At 41.0% G+C, this 25,557-nt stretch overlaps 1 protein-coding gene across 1 annotated transcript in view; it reads left to right on the forward strand.

Moving 5' to 3' along the window:
- The first annotated feature begins 220 nt into the window (after positions 1–220).
- Positions 221–25,557, forward strand: part of LOC111862703 (tyrosine-protein kinase ABL1) — a 99,432-nt gene continuing 74,095 nt past the window's right edge. The window contains exon 1 of the mRNA XM_023848320.2: positions 221–1,121. Within this exon, the coding sequence (XP_023704088.1) occupies positions 837–1,121 (285 nt within the window). The 5' untranslated portion in view covers positions 221–836. The remainder of the gene's footprint in view (positions 1,122–25,557) is intronic.

Consider the following 25,557-nt stretch of genomic DNA (forward strand, 5'->3'; position numbering starts at 1 on the left):
GGTATGTATGTATGTATGTATGTATGTATGTATGTATGTATGTATGTATGTATGTATGTATGTATGTATGTAAAGTTTAACACATATCAGAGGCTGTGCATGCTGCCAAAATTGAATAGATAAAGTAATTGCAATGTTTCAGACATTTGTACGCCCCTCTTCTGTGACGTAATTTCTTCTATCTCTGTTCTACGCCAGATGTCGTTGCAGTTTTAAAATGGCTGGCGTGTTTGGTGGATGGTGAAAGTTCTGGCCGTTCTGGCCGCATAGTCATTGGTTTGGACTTGGTTAAAGCGGTTGTTTGTGTAACATGAGCGAGTGATTGTAAATGTTGGTATGAAGTCGTATTTCGTGTGCAGACACATGCTTGTTAATCTGCTGCAACTGCAATTGTATGTGGGTGACATTCAGAGGACCGTGACTGTCCCCCAAAATTAAATTTCTAGTGCCAACGTTTCTATACTTGTGTCAAGATTTCGGGATTACATTTTGGTATTGCCCGGTTATTCCATTTATATAGTTGTTACATTTTTTGCTCATAATATTTGGCCTGACTGTTTAATTATCTATGTTAGAAAATATTCTTACGTCAACGTATACCACGAAATTTAAGACAATTTGTTCCTTAGTGGACCAGTAATCAGTGTGTGACCTGTTATGTTCGAGATTTCATGAAACGCAGGTGAACCAGCTAACAGGCGAATAATGTTCACTTTAGAAACTTGGCCTGCCATTAAAACGTGTAGGTCTACCTCATCTTTAAATATCATGTTGAAAATATATCAGTCTGTGACATAAAAATTTCAGTTTGCGAACAGACGACCAAGGAAATAAACATGTTTGGAAAAGAAAGTGGTCATGGAAGTGATAGTGGATACTGTGAAAATCAGTGTAGTGATAACAGTGGTAAACAGCATCGACTATGCAGTGGAGATTTAATAACACCAGTTCCATCTCCCATACCACAACCTATGATGGATGGGCCCTCGCCAGTAGCAAAACATTCTCGCATGACAGGGTCTTCTTGTCAGGCATTACGGCATGCTGTTGCTGCCCTTAATAGACTTGATGATTTCACATGTGAGAAGATTGGTTCAGGGTTCTTCTCTGAAGTATTCAAAGTAAGTAGTGTACCATCCTTCATATGGACAGAGATTACGATTATTTTTTATTACTGGGTTTCTGAACTTAGTTGAATATTTGAAAGAACACAGTGTTTCAGAATCTGGATCTATTGCCTTATGTCTGTTAACAAGGGTCTTTTTAGCAGATCCAGCTTAGTAGTTGTCCCTCCTACCCTACTCCATCTCAGAATGGAAGTAGACCCAGTTCCTGACATGTTATGTTCTTTTGAATACTAGATGATGGGCAAAGTCCAAAACTCAGTGAACCCAAGTATGATATCATCAGAAGCCATTAGAATTACCCAAGTTGATTGCTTCACCACATACTTGCTGTTAGTAGCACATTACTTACTTACTTACTTACTTACAGAGCTGAGCCCTTCCTGAGGAGAAGTAAAATCTGCAGCTACTCAAGAATTTCCCAACATTTTATGGTACCCGAAGGTTCATTACCGTGTTCACAAGAGCCCCTCCACTGGTCCCTATCCTGAGCCAGATCAATCCATCCCATCCCAGTCTCTCTCTTTTAAGATCCATTTTAATATTGTCCACCCACCTATGCCTTAGTCTTCCCAGTGGTCTCTTTCCTGCTGGCTTTCCTACCAATATCCTATATGCATTCCTCTTCTCCCCCATCTGTTAGTAGTACATTATTTATTTATAATATTTTGCAACTTCTTTTCTAAACGCAAAATCTGCTGTTTGTGTTTGCCATCCATTGGTTTTCTAAATTTTGATATTATATACATGTGCTCAACGTAGGAGTTTGTACATAATAAAAGATTTTGTTCTAATGTAAGCTGTGACATCACTGAGTGTCAGGATTTTTTGCACACAAGTTTTCTTCCTGTCTGTCTCAGAAGGGATTGCTGCATTTAAATTTTGTATGGGAACAGTATCACATTACAGGGTGCCGGGGAGAATATTTGGACCAAAGAGAGATGAAGTGACAGGAGGTTTGAGAAAACTGCATAGTGAGGAGCTTCATAACTTGTACTCTTCTCCAAATATAATTAGAATGTTCAAGTCAAGGAGGATGAGGTGAGCAGGGCATAAGGGAGAAGAGGAATGTATATAGGATATTGGTGGGAAAGCCAGAAGGAAAGAGACCACTGGGAAGACCAAGGCATAGGTGGGTGGACAATATTAAAATGGATCTTAGAGAGACAGGATGGGATGGTATGGATTGGATTGATGTGGCTCAGGATAGGGACAGTTGGAGGGCTCTTGTAAACATGGTAAAGCACTTCCAGGTCCCATAAAATGCTGGGAAATTCTTGAATAGCTGCACTGTTGGCAGTTTCTCAAGAAGGGCTCAGGTCCATGAGTGAGTGAGAGTGACAATATCACATTTTGCAAAGAATCCTGCAAAATGATATGATAGTGTGTTGATAGCACCTTAAACATTTTCTGGGAATGTATGTCACTGCTGCTACACATGCAGTGTTTTTTGGTGTATCATATTGGTGAACATGACCCCTGTATTTCAGGTGTTATTACTATTCTGTTTATTGCAAACATTTTTGAAGTTTTCCCAAAATTTATGCTGAACTCTAATATTGACAGCAGTCTAGTGAAATATTTTCACTGAAAAGTTTAGCTTTTCTGTTGCCATTTTGTTCATCACAGCATCCAGTGCACGTGATCACATCACACAGTCACATTTGTTATGTAAATGTTAGTAAGCAAATACAGTTGAAACTGTTGTACCTTTCTAGTAAGTAAGATAACTGAAGTAACAGGGAAGAAAGGCTGATATGAATGTCACCTGTCATATGCTGAAATGCATTATCTGAAATTAGTACATACTTGTATTTTATATACAGCATACTTGGGAGGCCTAGGCATAGAATGGAGAATGATGTGAAATTGGATCTTAGAGCAGCCTGTGATGGTATGAAATGAACAGAAGTAACTAAAGGCGCCATGCTTTGGTGGTGATGAACCTTCATATTTCATGAGTGTAGATGTGCTTTCTTTATAAACTAAATAACTGTTAACTGTTGAAGAGAAACCATATTGTAAGCCTGTAATTAATTTGAGGTAATTGTTTTGTTGTTGAGCTAAGATTTTATTTTTCCATATAATATTTTATTTATTATATTTACTTTTAACAGTCAGTTGTTATTGAGATGCTGGCAGAGGGAAATGTAGGCTGTGCGAATGATTCTGAAATACTGCTTTGTAGGAAGTATTAGTGCCTTCATTATAATCCACCATCGAAGACAACTGAATTTGTATGATTGTTATAGCCTTAGGGTGTTTTATAGGAATTGATTTTAATGAGGAAATTTGATTCAAAATAATGCTGAAAGTTGGAGGAGGAGTTGGGAGGGTAAAAATAGCATAAGTGCTATGCTGACATGCCAGTGTGTCAGGTATATAATCTCAATACTGACAGCATCATTAAATAACTAGCATGGAAGTGAAATGCTTTGGAGGGTCCTGCCTCTATCCTAAGGTTGAGGATTGAGGCAGGAAAGTGGAGTGCTTATTGCTAGTTTGTTGGTTACTTAGGTTACTCGTCAGCCCTGAAGATGGAGGCAGTACTTTTCTTCGAAACATTGGTATTCTACCAGGCTACACAGCGTCATGCCCCAGCAGATAGTACTCTTTATCGTCACTGCTGTGGGAACCTCAAATGTAACAAAATCCTGATGGATCTTAGGACTTTTGTGTTATGACACCGTGTAGTTTAGTAGGTGGAGGAACATCACTGTCTCCATTGTCGGGGTAGAACCTGAAGACGGACACACTATGTTGCAGACTATGTCACCCATAAGACCACAGTATGGACGTAATAATGAAGTGTTCCTTGACAGTTGTGTGCCATACAGTCAGTATTTTTCCAATGATCTTTATTGTAATTGAACTTTGTGTGTAGGCTCGGTTAAGAGGAATATCACAATGTGTGCAGTTAATCAGGTGTAAGTATTGACCAGACTCCAGAAAATGAAACACTTAATTGCTGACATGTATTTTGTTTGAGGTGAAGATTTTCTCTGAAGCAGGATTTTAGACACATTTTAAAACAAACAAGAATGCAGGGATTTTAAAGAGCATTTAGTAGATACTCATAAAGGTAAAGGTAAAAAGGTAAAGTTTTCCCTGTACTTAACTAATTAAGCACTACACCATAAAGGCGTAGGGGGAAGTGGATGTATAAATCCACATCTTGTCACTGGCTGGAGGTGAGTGGTCAGCTTCACACCCCTGCCATTTTACCCCCTGGGAGAGAGAGCCCCTGGTACCCATTGGATAGGAGGCTGGGCGGGCCCCAGAGCTAGTCTGTACGATATGGAAAAGATAATATTCTGACTACCGGGACTCAAACTCTGACCCCTCTGTCGTGCAGCCTATAGGCAGTTGCTATACCGACTGTGCTACTCTGGCTCACCAGTAGATATTCATAAAGTAAGAAATGTGGTGGGTGGAAAGTGGTAGTTCTCATGTTAGGTAATTATTGATATCACAAGTTAAGAATTAAGTTGTGATCTGTTTTGCTGAAGACACTCTGAAGGTTGTATCTGATTCTGAGGTTTGAGGTTCTCTTTTGGGATCTGACACAGTGTAGTCTCATGAATGGCTGCTATCGTTTTGGAGGAATCTGCTACCTCCATCTTCATTCAGAAAACATCATTATGTCCCAGGGGACTATAATCATATTTACCAAATTCTAGATTGTTATTCCTGGTGAATATAAACATACATGATGAGCAACTGCATGGGTCGTTATCCTTGATGCAAGAGACTGTACTGCTGTGTTTTTAGCGTCACATTAGTATTCCTAAATGCCAATGCATGCCTGTACTATGCAGAAAATATTTTCATAGCATATTTTAATATTTAACATATATTATTATCTGATACTGCTTGTAATAACTAATAATACTGAGGTGTGTGTTTGACTGAAGGTTGTTGAGGCAATGTCATGGGTGGATTTGTATAATGTTAGTTGTAGTCATTGGCTTATGCATGCTTTTGTGTTATGGCTATTTCAAAATGAGTGTTTGTTTTATCTGCTTCTTGTTCCTCCATCAGCAAACTTGTTTTTTTTTTGTATGAATAAATGTAGAAGTTTTCTTTAATGTTTGTGATTTTTCCTTTCTTTCTCCTGCAGTCTATTATATCTATAATGTCTTCCATTTTTCTATATTGTTGTCTGTCGTTTATGATATTCATAGCAGAGGCAATATCTTCATTATTGGTTCTGATACATATGTGTCCAGTAATCAGATTTTTAAGGCTCTTCCTTAGTACCCAATGTAAGGTTTTTTACAATCTGGACATGTTAGTTTGTATTTATTTGTTTTTGGAGTTTTATTGAGTATGTTTTTAATCATGTTTGTTTTAAATGCTATCTGGCTGGCAGTATGTTTGAATACTTTTCTAATTGTGCATATGTAATTTTCTGTTTATGTAAATATGATCCATTTTTGTTTTGGATTTGTGTATTTTTCCCTTTTCTCTTGCATAGTTTGTAGAGAGTTGTATCCATTGTTTTGAGCTCCTGTGATGATAATTTTAAGTTCTTTTAATTTGTTAGTTTAATTAGAATATATAACATAAATCTTTTTACTGATATTTAAACAACAGTTTTAACCTGTTTTATAGTTTACAACTGTAACTTATATGAAGATGTACAGCATTTGTAAAGCAAGTGGCTTTTACTGTTGTCACATGTTAAAATATGTCATCTAACCTGTGACTTCATGTACTTAACTGATGATGATTTATTGTAGATAAAGTCTGCTATTGTACACACGAGTATTACGTAAGAGCTAGTGAACAGTTGAGATACTGCATTTAATAAAACTTTAAACTGTATGATTGACAAATCTAGTAGACAATATTTGACTGCCTAGGTGCAGATCATCATCCTTGTATTTTGTGAACTTTGTACTAAGAATACATAAAATGTGTACAGTGCTATCTATTTTGTAAGTGCAAATACTCTTTAAAAACATCACCCATGCTGGATATTTGACATAATCTGTTCTAAGGTTTATTTTTTGTACATGTTTATATAAGTCTACCATGTATGAAAATAAATTAAATCTAATTACCAAATTTTTCTTAACAGTGCCAATATTAAACTTACATGCCATAAATATTTACATAGTAGTAGTAGTAGTAGTAGTAGTAGTAGTAGTAGCAGTAGCAGTAGCAGTAGCAGTAGCACATTGTTTTGTGTACAAGTGGTTGGGACTGAAAAGAACAGAAGACACTGCCTGGTATTTTTAAATGGGCTTGAAAATAGAACTAAGTTGACTGGTGAATTGTTCTGATTTTTTAATTTGACAGTTGTACTCAGTGAACATGATTGTATTATTTTTGCTTTCATGTACCCAGTTTTATTCTGAAAACCTGCAGGTAACAGACCGTGTGGTAGACCTAGGGATTGATAGGTGAATCCTGTTAAAATGAATCCTAAAGAACGTGATGTGAAGGTGTGAATTAGATTCAGTTGGCTGAGGATAGCATATGGTGGCTAACAATTGTGAATACAGCAATTAAGTTCTCAACTTCAAAGCAGGACATTTCTTGATGAGCTCAGTGACTCTCAGCCTTTCAAGGCGTGTTCTGCTTCTTTGAGGTTATTTCCAGCTCTGTTCGCTAGGAGAAATGTTCATAATGAACTTTTAGCTCTCCCATTTCCTGTGCTTACATTTCAGTAATTAAGTACCTCTCCATTGTTCACATATTATCATTGCTAGTCTTAGTGAATGGTGAAAGGTCTTTTTGTTGCTTGTTCTGTGACTTTACTGCGAGGTAATGCATACATTTTTTAAATAGCTTTTTCCTGCTACTGTTTTTAAAATTACACATTTTCATCATTCAATCTTAAGTAGGTCCTTTATCACCATGGTGTGGCACGTCCTTATGTTGCGGATGGAGCAGACAGCTTCCCCATATGGAGGATAGCTTCAAATATATTGGATGAGCAGCTGCAGACAGCTGAGAAGGGGTGGTCCTCCAGTTTGGGGGTTGGGCCTTGGGCTAACAACTCCTCAATGTAAACAATAAGTTTGTTACAAATTTCACACACAGAGGGCTTCGGACTTTGAATTGCTTGAATAAACAACCTAAATGAGATTTGGCTTGTGGAATTTAAGAAGTATGTATAAGGCAGGTGCGCTTGTGACAGTTGTGAAAGAAATGTCAAAGTTAGATTTAGTTGGCGTACAAGAGGTCAGATTGGACAGGGGTTGGACCAAATGAGCAGGTGAATGAATATACATTTTTCTATGGAAAAGGGAATGAGAATCATGAATTAGGTACAGTTCTTTTTTAACGTAAGGAGATCGTGTTAGCACTTAAGGGGGTAGAGTTTGTTACTTATAGAATGTCGTATATAATACTAAGAGGACTCTGTGGTGTCATTGTCTTAAAAGAACTAGAACATGTATTAATTAAATTCCCTAAATACCATATGAAAATTTTGTTGGGAGATTTCAATGCCAAAGTGGGTAGAGAAGACATTTTCAAACCAACAACTGGGAATGAGAGTTTACACAAAATTAGTAATGATAATGGAGTTAGAGTAGTAAACTTTGTCACATCCAGGAATCTGATTGTCAAAAGTACAATGTTCCCACATCATAACATTCATAAATTTACTTGGACATCTCCTGATGGGAAGACTTGCAATCAAGACTGACCGTATCTCGATAGATAAGAGACTGCAACCAAGTATACTTGATACCTGATCATTCAGGACAGCAGACTGTGATACTGACCACTACCTGGTGGTGGCAAAGTTTGGGGAAAGACTGGCAGTGAGTAAACAAGCAATGTACAGAGTTCATATGGAGAGGTTCAATCTCAGTGAATTAAATGAGGTAGTGGGTAAAGGACAGTATTGTGTTGAAATCTAAAATAGATTCACAGCTTTGGAAAACTTAGATGCTGAGGTGGCTATTAATGGAACCTTGGAAACTATTAGAGAGAATATCAAGATGTCAGCCAAAGAGAGTCTGGGTTATTATGATTTGAAGAAGCATAACCTTCAACGAAGGATGCTCAGAATTATTAGATCAATGGAAACAAGCCATATTGCATTGGTTACATGATCCAAGGAGAATAAATGGGGATAATCTGAACATTATAAGGTGTGAAACCAGCAGGCATTTCAGGAAAAACAAGAAAGAATATCTTAAAGGCAAAATTAATAAGCTTGTAATGAACAGTAAGAACAAGAACATTAGAGACCTGTATAGAGGAATCAATGATTTCAAGAGGGGTTATCAACATAGAAAGAACTTGGTGAAGGATCGGAGTGGTGATCTGTTTACAGATTCTGACGTTTTGAATAGGTGGAAGAAGTATTTCTGTCAGTTATTGAATGTACAAGGGCCAGTGATGTTAGGCAGATAGAAATACATACAGAAATTAGTGCCTGTGGTTGGTCCTTTTGAGATTGAAATTGCAGTTTTAAAGTTGAAATTATAAAGTACCAGGTAGTGATCAAAATCCTGCATAACTGATTCAGGCAGGAGGTGAAACATTATGATGTGAGATCCATAAACCCATGAATTCTGTTTGGAGTTAGAAAGAATTGTCTGATGAGTGGGAAGAGTCCATTATTGTATCAGTTTAAAGGAGGTCATAAAACCAATAGTAATAATTATCATGGAATATCACTGTTATCACCTGCATACAAAATTTTATCAGATATCCCTCTCTCAAGGTTAAGTCCATATGCAGACAACTTATTGGGGATAAGCAGTGTGGGTTTCAACATAACAGATCAACTGTGGATCAGATTTTTGCATTTGTCAGATATTGGAGAAAAAATGGGAGTACAGTGGGACATTACATTGGCCATTCATAAACCTCAAGAAAGCCTGTGATTCAGGTAGGAGGGAAATATTGTACAATATTCTCATACAGTTTGGGGTACCCGTGAAACTAGTTAGGCTGATTGAAATGTGTTTAAATGAAACATACAGTAATGCCCATAAAATTGTTTAAAAAAAGGAAATACTTTATTGCCATTGATTTTTAATTTCGCCTTTGAATGTGCCATTAGGAAGCTAGACAAACCACATCGGCTGCTCTTGGTATGCTGATGATGTGAATCTAGCGGGAGATGACATTAGATACCATAAAGAAAAACAGAAACTCTGATTGATGCCAGTAAGGAGGTTGGTGTAGAAGTAAACGCAGAGAAATCATAGTATATTTTGCTGTCTCATCACTAGATTGCAGGGCAAAATGGTGACATAAAGATATCTAACAGATGTTTTGAAAATGTGGCACACTTCAAATATTTGGGAGCAACAGTAACAAATAAAAATTTGATTAAAAAAGAAATTAAGAGGAGACTGAATTGTGGTAATGCTTGTTACCATTCAATCCAGAACCTTTTATCTTATTGTCTGTTGTCAAAAAACGTAAAAACTAAACATACAGAATTATAATTTTGCCTGTGATTCTGTATGGGTGTGAAACTTAGTCTCTGATATTAAAGGAGGAATGTAAACTGAGGGTGTTTGAGAACAGGGTGCCGAAGAAAATATTTGGAGCAAAGAGAGATGAAGTGACAGGAGGCTGGAGAAAACTGCATAATGTGGAGCTTCATAACTTGTACTCTTCGCCAAGTATAATCAGAACATTCAAGTCAATGAAGATGAGATGGGCAAGGAATGTGTAGCACGAATGGGGGAGAAGAGAAATGCATATAGGATATTGGTGGGAAAGCCAGAAGGAAAGAGACAACTAGGAAGATGAAGATGTAGGTGGGTGAATTGTATTGAAATGGATAGAGAGATCAGATGGGGTGGTATGGATTGAATTGATCTGACTCGGCATAAGGGCCAGTGGAGGGCTCTTATGAACACAGTAATGAATCTTCCAGTTCCATAAAATGTTGGGAAAATCTTGAGTAGCTGCACAACTGGCGACTGTTCAAGAAAGGCTCGGCTCCCTGGAGTTATATTTTTATCATCGTATACTTCAGATTCACGTGATCTGCCTCCCTTTAATTTTCTTGGTCTGTTAATGAAATATGTTACGAGACCGATGGCTTATGTGGTCAGTTATAGAAAAAAATATTATAACGTTCATAAAGATTTCATCAGGATTATAAAGGAATGGTAATATTACCCCTGGGTTTAGCACCACGCCGTGAAGACATACAGCAGTAGATGGGGTGATTGGTCAGCTTCACGTCCCTGCTGCTTTATCCCCAGGGAGACAGTCCCCCGTTCCCATTGTATAGAACGCTGGATGGGCCCCAGAGCCGGTGTATTCATTATGGAGAAGAGAAACATTTCTTGCCATTGCCGGGAATCGAATCGCAGCTCCTCAGCCGTGAAGCTTTTAGCTTAGTCGCTATACCAACAGAGCCAGCAGACTGTAGATTCTAAAAGTCCAAAACCCCAGTAATTCAGCAGATTGTGTTTGCCAAGTTCCTAATCCTGAAAGGCTATATTTTCTTTGCGTTGGAGAGTGTCCACTCACGCACGGACCTGGGTGTTCTGTTACGCGTTTAGTGATTGTATTCGTGAACGGCACTTTCATTGTTTTGTATCTGATCCCAGTCTTTATTCTCCAGAGTTCTGGTGGTACATGTTTCTTGAATATGTTAACGAAATATAAACAGTTTTGCCTATCTTTTGTAAATATTTTATTCCTTGTTATACCTTGTACACAAGGCAGGCATGTCGACTGCCCTGTCTGTGTAGACTTTCTCTTATATGTACTCGCAGGTTATGTTTGGTCATGTTTTGCGTGAAATGTTTAGTTACATTCTGACTGTTGTTATAAATATTAAATGACTACACATTGAGTGGCTCTTAATTTCTGGAGTTTGTTTTGTGTGGTGTGTTTTGTTTAAACGTGTTTATGTGTGTTATTTGCCTGTTGTCTTATTGTAGTACCACTGCCACCGGGTGAACACTCACTTGCAGTTAAGTAATAATAATAATATAATTGTATGAAAATTGGCTTCCCTTTTACCGGAAGAATGTAATTTGAGGATGTTTGAGAATGTTTGGACCTGAGACAATATGAGACTGGAGAAAACTGCATACTGAGAAGATTACTAATTTATACTCTGTAAGTATTAACTTGACGAGCTGATCACTCGCCCAAGGAGCCCTACCGAATGTGTAAGATCTAGTAAACCGAAGTGAAACGGAGAGTTTCATGGAGGTAGGCCTAGGCCCAAATTGGGGCTGTAGCGCCACAGGAAAAAAGTATTAACTTATTAGGATGCTGGAATCGAGGAGGATGAATAGGTGGGACATGCTGCATACATGGTACAGATAAAGAATACATTAAGAATTTTAATTGAGAAACCTGAAAGGAAGAGACCGATTTGGATGGTGTAATTATGGGGCTAATGATTCACCTGAAACGAAGCATTTCAGGCAGAACTCATAAAGCCTACTTTCTTATTGTGCTTATTTCTAGCCATACAGATCTTGCGTCGTGTATAGATAACAAAAATGCATAGTCCAGGTATACTTAGGGTCCGTCAACACAAAAGTTGATTATAAAGCGATATTAAAGTGTTTAATATTCGGGTTGCTTTATTTTCATCCCCCAAATAACGGAATATTAAACATTTTAATATCGGTTTATAGTCAGCTGTTGTGTTAACAGTCCCGAAGTATACATTTGTTACATGGTAACACAACAGGACTCAGAAAATAAGGATTATGTATAATCGAGCCACGAAATTCCGTTTGGCTCACGAGCTAGCGTGCTAGATTTGTGATTGGGTGGTCTGAGATGCTGAGTCGATTTTGTGTCGCTTTCAGTTGCAGTTGTGTTGGTCTTGCCATTTCATATTTTGGAAATGCTTGTTTCTTGAGCATAGAATTTGTCAGTGTACGCAGAATCTGTAGGGCGAGGGTAATCACGGCGAAGATTTTGTGTTGCAAAATACACGCGGGCGGACTTTGATAGTTGCTTTATTTTCTCTTCGCTGGAGGATTGTAGTTTGTACATTGCATCACTGATCACTTTTGGCCATGTTCCAGTTATCATAAGGGAATATGGAGATGTTATGAAACAAAAGCTGGACATCTGTGTAATTGACGCAAGCTCTTACACATAAGCATTGGTTTATTACGTCCTCCCTCCAACTCCGCCACAGTTCTTGTTGTGCCTGTTATTTATAGAACCAGTTGGCACAGTTCACCTTAGAAAGTGAAGGAATTTGAGTAGCGCGGTATATGAACCCATTTTTACCCTGTGAGAGCGATGGAAGGTAATTCATTCGGAGTGTCATTTTTGTGATTCAACGTAGCATCATGTTTTCTCTTGAATGACCGCTTAGTGCTTCACAGCTCCGCCTCGTGAGGCAGTGAGAGAGGGTCTCCGAGTTTCTTGTGCCAGTTCTGTTGCACCGAACGGACGTGGAAGTAAAGGGATAGAAGCTCTAACCCGCTGTTTCTCAATCGGCGATTTATAGTCCGAAAATTGTAGTTAGTGTTATCTTAATAGTATATTATATCGCGGTGGGAAAAATTTCCGGTTGATACTTTTCGATTTCTTTACACCTACAAAATTGTTTGTGTTCTCACTTTCGTGACGGGCCTATTTTTGAGGTAGTTCGCTGCATCCCTTTGGAACAGGGATGAAGAGCTCTGTTACTCTGGTTGGAGCCGTGATACCTGAGTGATAGGCTACATAATGGACAAGTGTTGTCCAGGACCGCTCTAGGACCATCGCGGTTTGGTTGCCGTCAGTTCTTTCTCTGGGATGGGCCCAAATGTAGTGGGAGCGTGAATCTGGCCCTTGCTTTTATTTTCTGTCGAGATTAACAAAAGTAGAAGTGTGTGCTGCACTGGAGTAGACCTACATATTGAGATTTAGGTCTCAGATGTTAAGCCACGTAGTATGATGAATATGTGCGTGTCTTTCAAAATCCCAGAGGACCTTAGTTCGACTTCTTCGAGAAGTCCCACATGGAATACAAATTTACGTTTCTCAAACGTTTTTTGTTATTTTGCATGCATCATTGGCTTTTATGTTCATATATTGTAGATCCAAATTATTGTCAGGATGATAATCTCAGTTCAGATGTGGATAGTTTTTACTTCTCTTTAGTTAAACATTCTTTGTACAGAAAAATATTTCGAATGAACGGTATATAGGCCTTACCAGATCTGTTTTCGCGCTAATTGTTTGTGAGTTAACCCAGTTCTAAGGAAAGCTGTAACATTTCGATCTGAACTTCATGTAAAGTAAGGGTTGGGGTTATATTGGACTTGTTCGTGATTATTTATTTACTTCTTTATCGGGCTTTCTATAGCTCATATGTAGTCTGTAGGGTCGAATTGTAGGATAATTAGTAAATAATGAATTGAAAAGGATGTGGAAGGCATCGGTTAGAGCCTTTTTTGAGATACTGCCAGTGCATTTACTTGGAATGACTGAGGGATACCGCGAAAACCCCTAGTATCCGGATACAGATTTGAACCCGGGGCCACCCGAATGCGAAGCAGGATTGTTATTCAACCGACAGGTTATGTACGAGTATGATGGATGAAAACCATATTAAGACCTCCGGATAAATTTTAGTCTAACCCCGGCGCAAGATTTCGGCAAAGTCCGTGCAGTAGTGAAACGTATGTACTGACAGAGTCTCACATTATGGGTTCATTTGATGCACTTTGCGCAAGGAACGTATCACAATTCGCGTAACTTCACAACTCGTCCCCAGTACACCAGCGTCGTTCGAAAGTTGAGCTTAGGCACAAGAATTGAAGTTGCACTTATCCAATATATGCACTGTAAGTTCAGTATGTTATTTTGTTATTGTTTTTAAAGTGACGCATGAGATTGCTGGATAAGCACAGTCACCTTTCAACATATCTGCAACGTTCGCAGATGTGTAGGTGGCTTACACGTGACGATTAAATGAAATATTTTGGTAGAAAACTTTAAGTAAGGGCGTCACTGACGAATATGGAAATTTCGCTGTTTTTTGAATGACTACTTTTCTTGAAAGGTAATTAATTATGTTAACAATTTTCTTCTGTTAGAAATAGCCATGTAAACCGAACTTGAAAACTTAGTTATCTGCCAGAACGGAAAGGATGAATTGGCAGTTTGCAGAGACATCTGAGTGCAGTTTTTAGAGCTTTCTGCATTCACCAAACTTAATCCAATTCGTTCATTTCTGTGACTTTTTGGCAACTTGAAGGATTGCATAGTGTTAAATACATGAAAGGAAAACCTGCGCTGATGAGTAGTGTACAGGGTGTAAATAAATGTATACAACAGCGCTCTGTGGTAGATAGATGGGTTCAGTCTGAATATATTTTGTTAATACATCAATGTTGGGAAACGCTTCCTTTTGGCACTAAGGTTCACAACAGTTTCCGATAGGATGCATAAGTTGTTGGGGATGTTACCGTTGTTTTACGTTATAAAAGTTGGTCAAAACGGCGAACGTCGACTTCGTAGCATGTTTTGCACCGCCTAGCTATGTTATGCTGAACTCTTTTAAAGATTTCCGACATTTCCCTGATTTTGCCAGCTGCTACTGGAATTCTTTCCACAAGATCATGTTGTGTATCCACTGGAGTCTCGTACACCAGGCTTTACACATACCCCCAGAGAAAGAAATCCAGTGGAATCAAGTGAGAGGAGTGAGGTGCCAGGTTATTGGGCCTCCACGTCCAATCAATCTGTTGCCAACGGTTTGGTTATCAGACTCAGTGATGGACATTAATCCGGAAAATGGATTGGCAGTGTAGAACGACATATGTGTCCGCAAAACGAACATTCGGATACAGACGTGAGCCGTACCGGAAGTCGACGAGCGCTTTCTTGCTGGATGTGGACAGAAGTGGACTAACGTTGGGACATCTGTTGCGTTACGAAACGAGCACACGTACAACACTTGTCAGAATAAAAACTTGAGAATATGTTATGTAATTTGTTACATTTCACGTTAATGCCTTCATTAAAATCGGAGCTCATATGTAAGTTTATATTGTATTATGTATTATTTGTCGGAATGTATCGGTTGAGTGGTTACTGTGTTGTATACTGCCCGCATTTGGCAGTCCGAGTACTAACCTCAGCCCAGAAGCATACTCTCTTCACTGAAGTTCTCGTGACTATCTTCAGAAGCTGAAGAATCTCCATTGTTGAGAGCTGTTACCGAACGACTAGTGAAGACTCAGCTGACGTAATCATCTTTATCCTTTTTATAACCCTTCGGCACTGACCACACAGAAAACAACCTCTCTGTCGTTGAGGCTTGTTTACCGCGCCGTTGCATAGAAACGGTAGTCCTGTTGTTGCGTGCATATTCATTTCCGCGGGAACCTGTTTAGCGAGTTTTGCCTAGCAATTAACGTCTTCTCTGGTTTCGCTATTTCGGTTTTCAAGCATCATGTCACAGATGAATCCAGTTTACATTGTTGTGTCCAATGGCGCAACGAGACGCAGTGTTCACGTGACCCCCACTTTCCGTTGCGCCATCCGCGTCGCAATATTTAGACTTCCAGGCTAAAACTTAGTATGTATTTATCACCGCTCCATTCACCTCATTCTTCTTGATCTGATCACCCTAATATTAGTGAAGATTACAAGCTGTATAATATGCTCTGGTCCCCTTTGAGATTCTCTCTTATAGGCCAAACACTCTCGTCATAACCGCGTTTTCAAACATCCTTAGTCTTACGTTACGGTAAACAGTGAAGTTTCACACTCAAACAAAACGTTGGGTAAAGTTATAGTTACGTACATTTTAAGGTGGAAGACTGAACATCATAATGGCGTGGATAGCATTCCCACTTCGCATTCGGGACTTCCTGTAATTAGAAGCTGTCCCGGATACCGACAGTTCTGAATGGGGTTTCTCGTGATTCACCTCGGGTCCACCAAGCAAATGCAGCTTCGGGTTCACTGTTCACTGACCATCGTACCATTCGACTCTGTAGGCCTGTAAACACCTAGACTGATAAATTAAATTTAATAAATTAAATAAATCATGTAAGATTTGAGGCTTTCACGGCGGTGACTATGAAGAAAGCAGTCTTCTGGGATTTTGCACCGTGTATATGTGGTGTTAACCGACGTTTCGGAGGAACGTATCGCCTCCATCTTCAGGGTAGAAGAAAAAATATATAAGAAATCTGCAAGCAAAGAGACCGTGAGAACCGGTAAAAGCAGNCGGTTAACACCACATATACACGGTGCAAAATCCCAGAAGACTGCTTTCTTCTAAATAAATCATAGTAGACTGGAAGACAGAGGACTCTGAACTGGGTTGTAGCAAGCATTCCCCGAATTTTATGTGCCCTGAATTCATGAACTGCATATTTCATAGGTCGATACAGACTGCGTTCTTTAACCATTCCCTTGCCCAGTTTGTTTTGGCTAATTCAGGATAAAGAAGTGTCAGAGGACGTGTGAAAGTCGCATGTTTGTAATCTAGCGTAACTACCTTAATCTAATTCATCGTAACTCAACCTAACCTATTTAATCTAACGTAACTTAACTCTGTTTATCCTAAGTTGTGAAAGCCGTGTAGGTTTGTTCGTAACGTGGAAGTTCTTCGTCTCTATGTCTTTATTCCTGTTGCTCCCACTTGGAGCATAGTGCATCCGTGAAACGCTTAATTTCAATTAAGTTTCGTAGTCCTAGACATTCGGTAGGACTCCTTGGACGGGGGATCAGCCCGTCGCAAGGCCGCTACCTGCACAGGACAACACAAATACAGAATAAACACAGACGTAAATCCATGCCGTGAGTGAGATTCGAACCTACGATCGCGGCGTTCGAGCGGGCGACGGCATTGCATGCCTTAGACCGTGCGGCCGCTGTGATCGGCCACGGGAGAAGTTAATGGCTGTAAGACAACTTGAATCTGATTTCAAATGTGCCGGCACAGTAGCATTGACATAGTTTGGTTTCATGTGTACCAATGCTCTTGTGCTCGTAACAGTATGTCAGTTTTAGAACATGAACTCTACGGAAGTTTTAAGTAACAGATGGCGATCTTATTACACTCAGCTTGATACAGAATTCACGATCTAAAGTAGATTACCGACCCGGAATGCAGTGCCTAACAGGACTGTCTCGGCTTTCGGTACCTTTCTCCTAGTCAGGTTACAGCACTGATATTTCTATGGGGGTTTTCCAGCCATTGAGAGAGAGGTAGGGTTCATTCTAATCCGAATAGACTAGTGGTCTGTTGAATAGGGATTTGAGGCCGTATCGTTAATACGATATCACATAGATCAGACAATTTAATGTTGATCATTTTCAACAATTTTTTATGTCCGGTGTGAAATTAAATTCAGGAATGACGAATTTGAACTTTGCCAGCTCAATAATTTGATAGTTTCAGTGATGACCATATTGCTAATGACAATGATAGCATTAGCAGTAGCAGAACTATTTAAGATAAACCGAAAATTTATAGTAAAATACAAGAAGTTCGGAAAAGAACTCAACACCTGCTGTTCACACACACAAAATAATGAAGTGTTCATTGCAACCTCTAAGTTGTTGTCCCCCCCCATAAAAGAATTGTTCACAGAGTTGCCTTCCTCAGCTCCACACACTTCGCAGCGATGTCGAGTGGAGGCCCTGACACGGAGGCCTCCAGTGTGTGTTGCAGTCGCCAAGTTTCTTTTGATCAGGTCGTCGGTGTTGCTCTTGAGGATAACTGCGGCGGGATGTAGCGGGACATTGTTTGCAGCTGCGTTGTAACTGTGCCCCTGCTGTAACCCGTACTCACCCTACAATCCTTATCTCAGTTAATGGACTCGACCGAGACAGTTGTGCATCTCGTTGAGAACCGCCAAGTCTAAAAATACGGACAGTACTTCCGTAGCGGAAACAATGAAGTGGGTTCAGATCGGGGGACGGTCGATCCCCGTGTCCGGAAAATGGTTATACACCCATTTACACGTACTCGGCATAAAAACAGCTTCTTTGCCGAAACCACATGCCCTTGAGGGTATGAATGGGTACATTGTCTAGTAGAAGGCGAAGTGCCCCCCCCCATTAACGTCAGCTGACTGGATTCCTCCGAGACTGCTTCTCTGTGGGAACTCTCTCATGATCACTTCCGGAACGCACATAAATGCTATCAAGTAGTACTAATAGTAGTAACTATTATTACTGATAATGGGGAAAATAACATTATGTGGAAGTGATTTTTAAGAAATACATCTGCCACATAATGTAGATAGGCCAATGGGAAACTTAATAGTAATATGAAGTCCCAGATACGAGTACATGATCGTTTATACCCGGCTGGAAGTGTGGGTCGCGACATGAATTCAAGTACAGAGGATGAAATTTATTTAAAACTAATTAAGCACTATGTCTTATGAGGGAGTGGATGTATGGATCCACGTTTTCTTGAACTCGGCACTAGCTTGAGGTGAGAGATCAGCTTCACCCCCCGGCTCCTTTACCCCCAGGGAAAGAGCCCTCGGTTACCATTGCATAGGAGGTTTGGTGGACCCCAGAGCCTGTGTGGACGACGTGGAGAAGAGAAAATTCTTGACCCTACCGGTACTTGAACTCCGACCCCTCGGTCATCCAGCCCGTAACTAGTGGCTATACCGACTGCGCTATCCCGGCTCCCTAGTAAAATTTAGTTACGTAATATAATGTGGAAATTCATTATGGTTCCACCCCTCATATTTCTTTGCTTCCTGCCCGTGGTGCTGGTTTCTGGAGGAGCATTTCGCAGATGACCGTACTGCTCCCCGAGTCTCTTTGTTCTGAAGAACTTGCCACTGTGAGTCCTTAAACGAAAGTTCACAGTTTGTTTTAACCTGAATTTCAGCCTTGCCTAGGCCGTCATTGCATTCAGTTCTCTCCTTACACCAACAACACGTAACGAAAGAAAAGTCTCCACAAAAGCGTTACTCACTTGAACTGATATCCCGAGTGATATATAAGTTCTATCAAACTGCGTAGTGGCACTTCCTGGTGAGAACACACTTTCATCCACATTTTCCCAACACTTAGCCCTTAAAACTTGTCATTTGAATCAGATGATGGCCGTCGGTTTGAAATCAGAGCACGGCCACAGCCTTTCGCAGCCCGGCGTACTCTGTTTATAGTGACACTGAATCATCTGTTGTGTTTAAGACAGTTTTCGTCATTAAATTTGAACTCAGAGGAGCGATTGAATTGTGTCATGTGCCTCGGCACATTCGGCTGCAGTTTGTATTTGGATGAAGTTTTATCAATAGTTTATTAATATTTTTTCCGTATAACACTCGTTTTAAGAATGGGGCCAGCATTTGAATTAAATTTCTTGATGCAGCAGCCTTTTTGCCTTTGTCCCGCTTTTCCAGTTTAACCTTGAGCGTACTCATTATATGAAACAGACGAGTTATTGTAGTAGTGTCTTCTTCCAGAATTTTAATTGGCGATTGGAAACAGCGCACTGAAGACTAATTAGAAATAAGGCGGAAGAGTGATGATTCTTTTTTGTCTCCATCCGCACATTTCTTGAAGTACACAAATAGGAATTTTCGGGCAATCGTTTTCACCCAGACTGAGAAAATACACGCACGACTTAATAGCCGGCCAGTTTTAACCAAGTCGAATGAAGGTACACTGAAGCGTTTGCCACCGCGACGTCACGTGATGTAATATTTCATGGCATTCCTCACCATTGTCAAGAAATGCCAATACCTACTTCAGAGCTGCAGTGCGCTTGGCAAAAGAAGTGAAATAATCGAAAATTGCGACACCGACCGTCATTGTGTCAGATGCGTTCATGGCAGCATTATGCAGTATGTGTGCTGGGAAGTTAGCAGCAACAGTTTTGTCACTTACCTTCCTAAGATTCTGGAACACTGATGAATGCTTTCCACTTGCATTGTCCGCAGAGAATGCTGACACTTTTTAAATTCTCAGATCCATTTCTTTCTGACATAACATACATGTTAATTGATTTGGTGCGGTACCAGCAGATCCGCAGATGGGAATAGAAACCAAGCTATCGATTTTGCTTACTGTCACATGTAGGAGTTTGTGCGTGACTTATAAGACGGGTTCTGAATTGGATTTATTGATACAACTCGGGACTACAGGGAATACAGCACTATCGCCGATACACACGCACTAAGGTTCTCAGGCTTCACTAGTCGTATCCTGGCAGCGGGTTTATAACAGTCTCATTGTCACTTCAAATCACACCTGAAGTCTTCTTTTCACTTCCTAATTCCTTCCTTGCAATTTCTTCTTAATCACCTTGGACTGCCATCACCAAAACTCGACCAAATTCTTGAAAACTCACTCAATCGACCTTCTTTGACCTCTCGGCACGGACCACGCAGAAAACAACCTATTTATTGTTGAGGCTTGTTTACTGCTCCGTTCCCTAACAATGGATGTCCTACTGTTGCGGCCGTACGCTTCCGCGGGAATGTGTTTACCGAGTCGTTGCCTAACAGTGGGTCTATACGTCACAATACCATCTCGTGGAGTCCAGAATTTTATTTCCACGGGGAACATATTGGGACTACCGTGACTGGATGCGTCACTTTCAATCGGAAGTAAGTTGTTTGGTCTCATCCTTTATTTCGGTCATAGTTCTCTGTATAGTTTCCAAAGAATCAACATAGGCAAGAGCCAGTTGCAGTAGCTTGGAAGTTTCTTCAGTGTGTCTGAATCGGGAAACACTATCTGACGCAAATTCATACCACATTCAGCGGTGCGACTGAATTGCGTGATGTACCTCGGCACATTCGGCTATAGTTTGTATTGGGATGTCCTGTCATCACAGAATATATCACCAGTTTATTGATATTTTTCCGTATAACATTCGTTTTAAGAATGAATGAAGAATGGAGCCAGCATCAACATGTTTCGTGATAATCTTTCCTCTGTGGGACATCAAAAAATCTTAACAGCGCACTCGAGAATCGTCGCGCACAACCAGTTTTCTAAAATGTTATTTCTGTGGGTTCTGTCTTTTCGCGGTACACGCCCTCTGGAATAGTTCACGTTGCCGACTCCTTCTTTCCGTGTGCATTTAGCTTCCCGTATCGTTAAACCCACAACACCGAAAATGAATATTTCCATAATTTTTACCCCGCAAGAAAACGCGACGCCGGTAACGTTAGCCGAGCGGTCTAAGGCATGTACTGTCTTCGCTCGCTTGGAAACCGGGATCGTGGGTTCGAATCCCACTCAGGGCATGGATGTTTAGTTTGTATGTGTGCGTTTTTCTGTGTTTGTGTACAGGTAGAGGCCTTGCGACGAGCTGATCACCCGCCCACGGAGTCCTACCGAATGTGTAAGATCTAGAAAAACCGAGTAAACGGAGAAGTTCATGGAGGTAGGCCTAGGCCCACTGGGGCTGTAGTGCCAAGGAAAAAAAAAAAAAGAAAGAAAACGCCAGAATTCTGGACTGCATGACTCAGACAGTTTGAAACTCAACATGAAGTCGCAACAACAATCGACCATGTTGCAGCCTATGTGGAAACGGTAGGCATTGAAGAATTTGGGCGACGGAGGGTGCACTCCTCTGCAGCAGGTTCTCGTCCAGTTGCTATTTCATAGCGTCCCGGCGTGCCTCTCTCAGCGGCATTTCTAATTTCATGTCCGCTGTGCAGCAAACAGTAGCGCTCTCTTAAGAGTTTCTGAAAGGTGAAATTAAACTTCACGCTGTAAGTATGATGTTATACAAGGCGTGTTCATTTTTAAAAGCAGCTGAACAAATAGAAAACAAAAATATTATGAGCTTTCCCGGACATTCGGGATGCGGAGTAAGACCTTCGTTTCTGGCATAATCCCGAAATTTCCGGATCGGTCACCCTATACCTGTCACGTGTGTATAGTCCGACTAGGCAAGTTACCTGCGACTCCTGCACAAAACGTAGAATCCAAGTAGAAATAAAGGCGGTCAAGTAGCATGAGGACTTTGCAGTGCCCGTCTATGTAGGTTGTCCAGATTGTTTACTACGTCAATTTTGCCGTATCATTTCACAGTACAGGGTACAAAATTTCTGCTTCCTATGCCAAATTGTATAGAAACCGTCAAGAGACGTGGAGACTAAGATTACATTCCCCTGGCAATGGCCGTACATGAAAGAGGGCACAGCTCTTCTTGCAGTGTCCGGAAGGATGCACTCACAGGGAGGCCTGTTTCTTATTGCATCGGTCTCGACAAGTACTTAACGGATGGATTAGGCCGCGCCATAGCTCAAGCGGTTAGTCGCTGGCATCCCACCGCGGCGGCCCGGGTTCGATCCCCGGTATGGTGAAGTGGGATTTGTGGTGGAAAAATTGGCGCTGGGCAGGTTTTCTCCGAGTACTTCGGTTTCCCCTGCCAGTCTTCATTCCACCAATTGCTCCACAATCACCCTCACCTATCATCTGCGGCTGGTACAATAGGCCAGAAGTGGCCGCAGTACAAGAGACTTAGTCCCACCCCACTAGCAAGAATAAAAAAACAAAAATAACGGATGAATTAGCATGTGCAACATCCAACATTCAACATTCCAACAGTATATTCATTAATTGTGTCCATTGCCGCCAGCATGGGCCTTTGGCGTGCATGCTTCCGTGTACATTTGCAAACACGTGTCTGTTTGGTTGCTTCCCGTTTGGATACCGACGATGAAGCTCTAGATTTGCATGGCAGAAGCCGTAGAAGAAATGTTTATCGGCGGCGTAATACGCATTAGAAATCGCGTCGTCTCGTTACGCTGTTGTCGTTACTTCTCCTGAGGTAAGGTGAGTCATAAGTGCATGCAGTATGATCTGCGCCTTGTGGCTTTGGGGCCTCCACCACACAGCTTAAAAGAATGTCAGGGCCAAAAGTTTGTAACACCGAAACTCCGAAATAGCGCGGACATTCGGGCAACTGTTTATTTACATCTTTATTTCAGATTATCTCAGTAACAGCCTCCCCAAATTTGCCCAAACAGTTTGAGTCACTCTGTGTATGTGCCGTTTATGTATATACTCGTTAATGGCATGGCAGCAGATGAGAGCAGAGAGCAAAAGCGATCGAATAGACGTTACGGAAGAGTCTCCAGGCATTGCCATGAATGACATAGGAATAATATTTGCCGACTGAACCGATGCACGGCCTCTCCAGTATGCGAACACATCGTCGATTGTGACGTTTCCTGCTCGGTCAGCAGCCGTCATAGTGAAAGTGGAGTAACGTCGCGTAGTGCAGTGTACCTGCTTACGTTACAGAATGTCCTGCAAGTGTTCCCTATTGGTTCGGATACGTAACCCACACCTAAACAGATACTGGCTCACTTGCTGTATTTGCTGTCGGAATATACGTCGTCTTGTCTGAAAAAATGCCAACTCGGAGTCAAATTCGCTGAAAACATCGAATCCCAGAAGTGAAGGCTGGCCATAGGACCACGTGGCTGCTACGGGTTCGCGGCCGAAGCGGCCATACTCTGGAGAAATGTGTAGTGATTCGCGCTGCCTTGTTTGATACGCCAATTTCCTGTGCAAGGCGCCTAAGAAACTTAAGAGGGGAACGAATGTTCACCCAGACTCCTTCCAAATTTTATTCTTCTCATATTCATTGATTTGTGGGTTCTTGACAACATTTTGTATAGTGTCTCTACGGGGAACCCTCTCATGAATGTTCTCTGACAGTTCCTATAGGAGTTACACTTCACATGAAGTCTAAGCTTCGTCCATGTCGTACACAACGGAAATCTTGTGCTTGTTCACACCTGGATACCGTAACAAAGTTCACATCTTATCGCCACTGCTGACTTTTCAGAGTAGGCTAAAGATTATGCATTGTTCAGTCATAAGAAGAACCTGTGCTTGTGCTCAGCCCCTGGCCTACCTGTAGTTGTCTGTCCGAAGAGAATAGAAGTGGCCTCCCCCGTTTTCCACATCAAGAATGGAAACTTACAAGAATCTGAAGGTCATGGATAGTGTTATGATGCTTGAACTGTGGGCCTACCTGTTACTTGCCTCACCGGGTGGAGTTGTAGACTGTGAAACGCGGCTGATGGGTTCAAGTTCGACGTCATGCCATGTTTAAAGAGGCCAATTTTGTTTTACGTAGGGTAAAGGGGGGCAATTGGCATGTACTGTCTTCGCTCGCTTGGAAACCGGGATCATGGGTTCGAATCCCACTCAAGACATGGATGTTTAGTTTGTGTGCATTTTTCTGTGTTTGTGTACAGGTAGAGGCCTTGCGACGAGCTGATCACCCGCCCAAGGAGTCCTACCGAATGTCTAAGATCTAGAAAAACCGAAGTGAACGGAGAAGTTCATGGAGGTAGGCCTAGGCCCACTGGGGCTGTAGTGCCAAGGAAAAAAAGGGGGGTCAATTAACGCCAGGCGGATAATAACGCACCAGTATTTATTGAAAGTAGTTGGGAAAAAAAGTGGTTGAGAGCTCGTCGGCGTTAAGCTTCTCTGAGCACTTTAACACGTCCAGCAACTAGCAGTGTCATCTTCAAACGGTGGAGGTCAGTCTCAATAGACTGAAAGATCTCGAATAGTTATCGCGTCAGTTGGGACGCCTGAATATTGGCGCGGTCACAGGATACGATTCTGTCTTACAAAAATCAGCTGATATTTTTAAAGCTTTCACGTGACTGGATGGCGTGTTTATTGTTCTTTTAGAGGAGGGCATTAGAACGCTAATTTATTTGATTTTTTCCCCCTTCTATGGACGAGAACAGTACAGTTCGTGTAATACCGCTACTGTTTAATAGGCTAATAACGCCTCCCGTTTTATTTCCACAACAGGTTGTGATTCTGTGGTTTAATTATGCTTAATACTGTCGGACGGCTGGTTGTTCGTGACACGTCAGGGTGCTGTACGAGACGTGGAGAGGGTCTTCTTATTAGCCTCTTGTTTTTGTAAAAGTAAAAAAAGTAAAGCAATCCCTGTACTAGGCCGTGAAGGCCCATAGGGTTGTGAGACGTTGAGGGTCCCACATTATCTAGACAATCGGCTCATAGATGGCGGTAAGGTTAACATATTGTAACCTCTTCCACTGAAGTAAAAAAGAAAAAAGTAAAGCTATCCCTGTAACAGGCCATGGAGGTCCATAGGGTTGTGAGAAGTTGAAGGTCCTACATTATATAGACAATCGGATCAGAGATGGCGGTAAGGTTGTCAGCCTTATGCGCCGGCCGCTCTTTACTCCCCAGGAAAATTGTTTAATTAATTCCTGGTACCCGTTTCTGTTAGAGGCGGAGTCGACCCCAGGGCCATAGTGCAGCTGGAAGGATTAGGTCAATTGAAAAAAATCCAATGACCTCATCGGGACTTGAACCCACGACCTTCCGGGTTGTAGCATAGCTCCTCTTAGCTATTGTTAATATTCAAGCGATGTACTCGCAATTCCATGGCGGCAATATTTGCTGGAATTGAATGAGTCTAATGCAATGGTCATGAAAATTTCCCCCCATTAATGTGGCATTGAACTTATAACAGCACGGCACGTGAAAAGTGCCATGAACTTTGAACTTTTTAACT

The sequence above is a fragment of the Cryptotermes secundus genome, unplaced genomic scaffold (genome assembly GCF_002891405.2).
Source record: "Cryptotermes secundus unplaced genomic scaffold, Csec_1.0 scaffold5, whole genome shotgun sequence".
In the NCBI taxonomy this organism is placed as follows: domain Eukaryota; kingdom Metazoa; phylum Arthropoda; class Insecta; order Blattodea; family Kalotermitidae; genus Cryptotermes; species Cryptotermes secundus.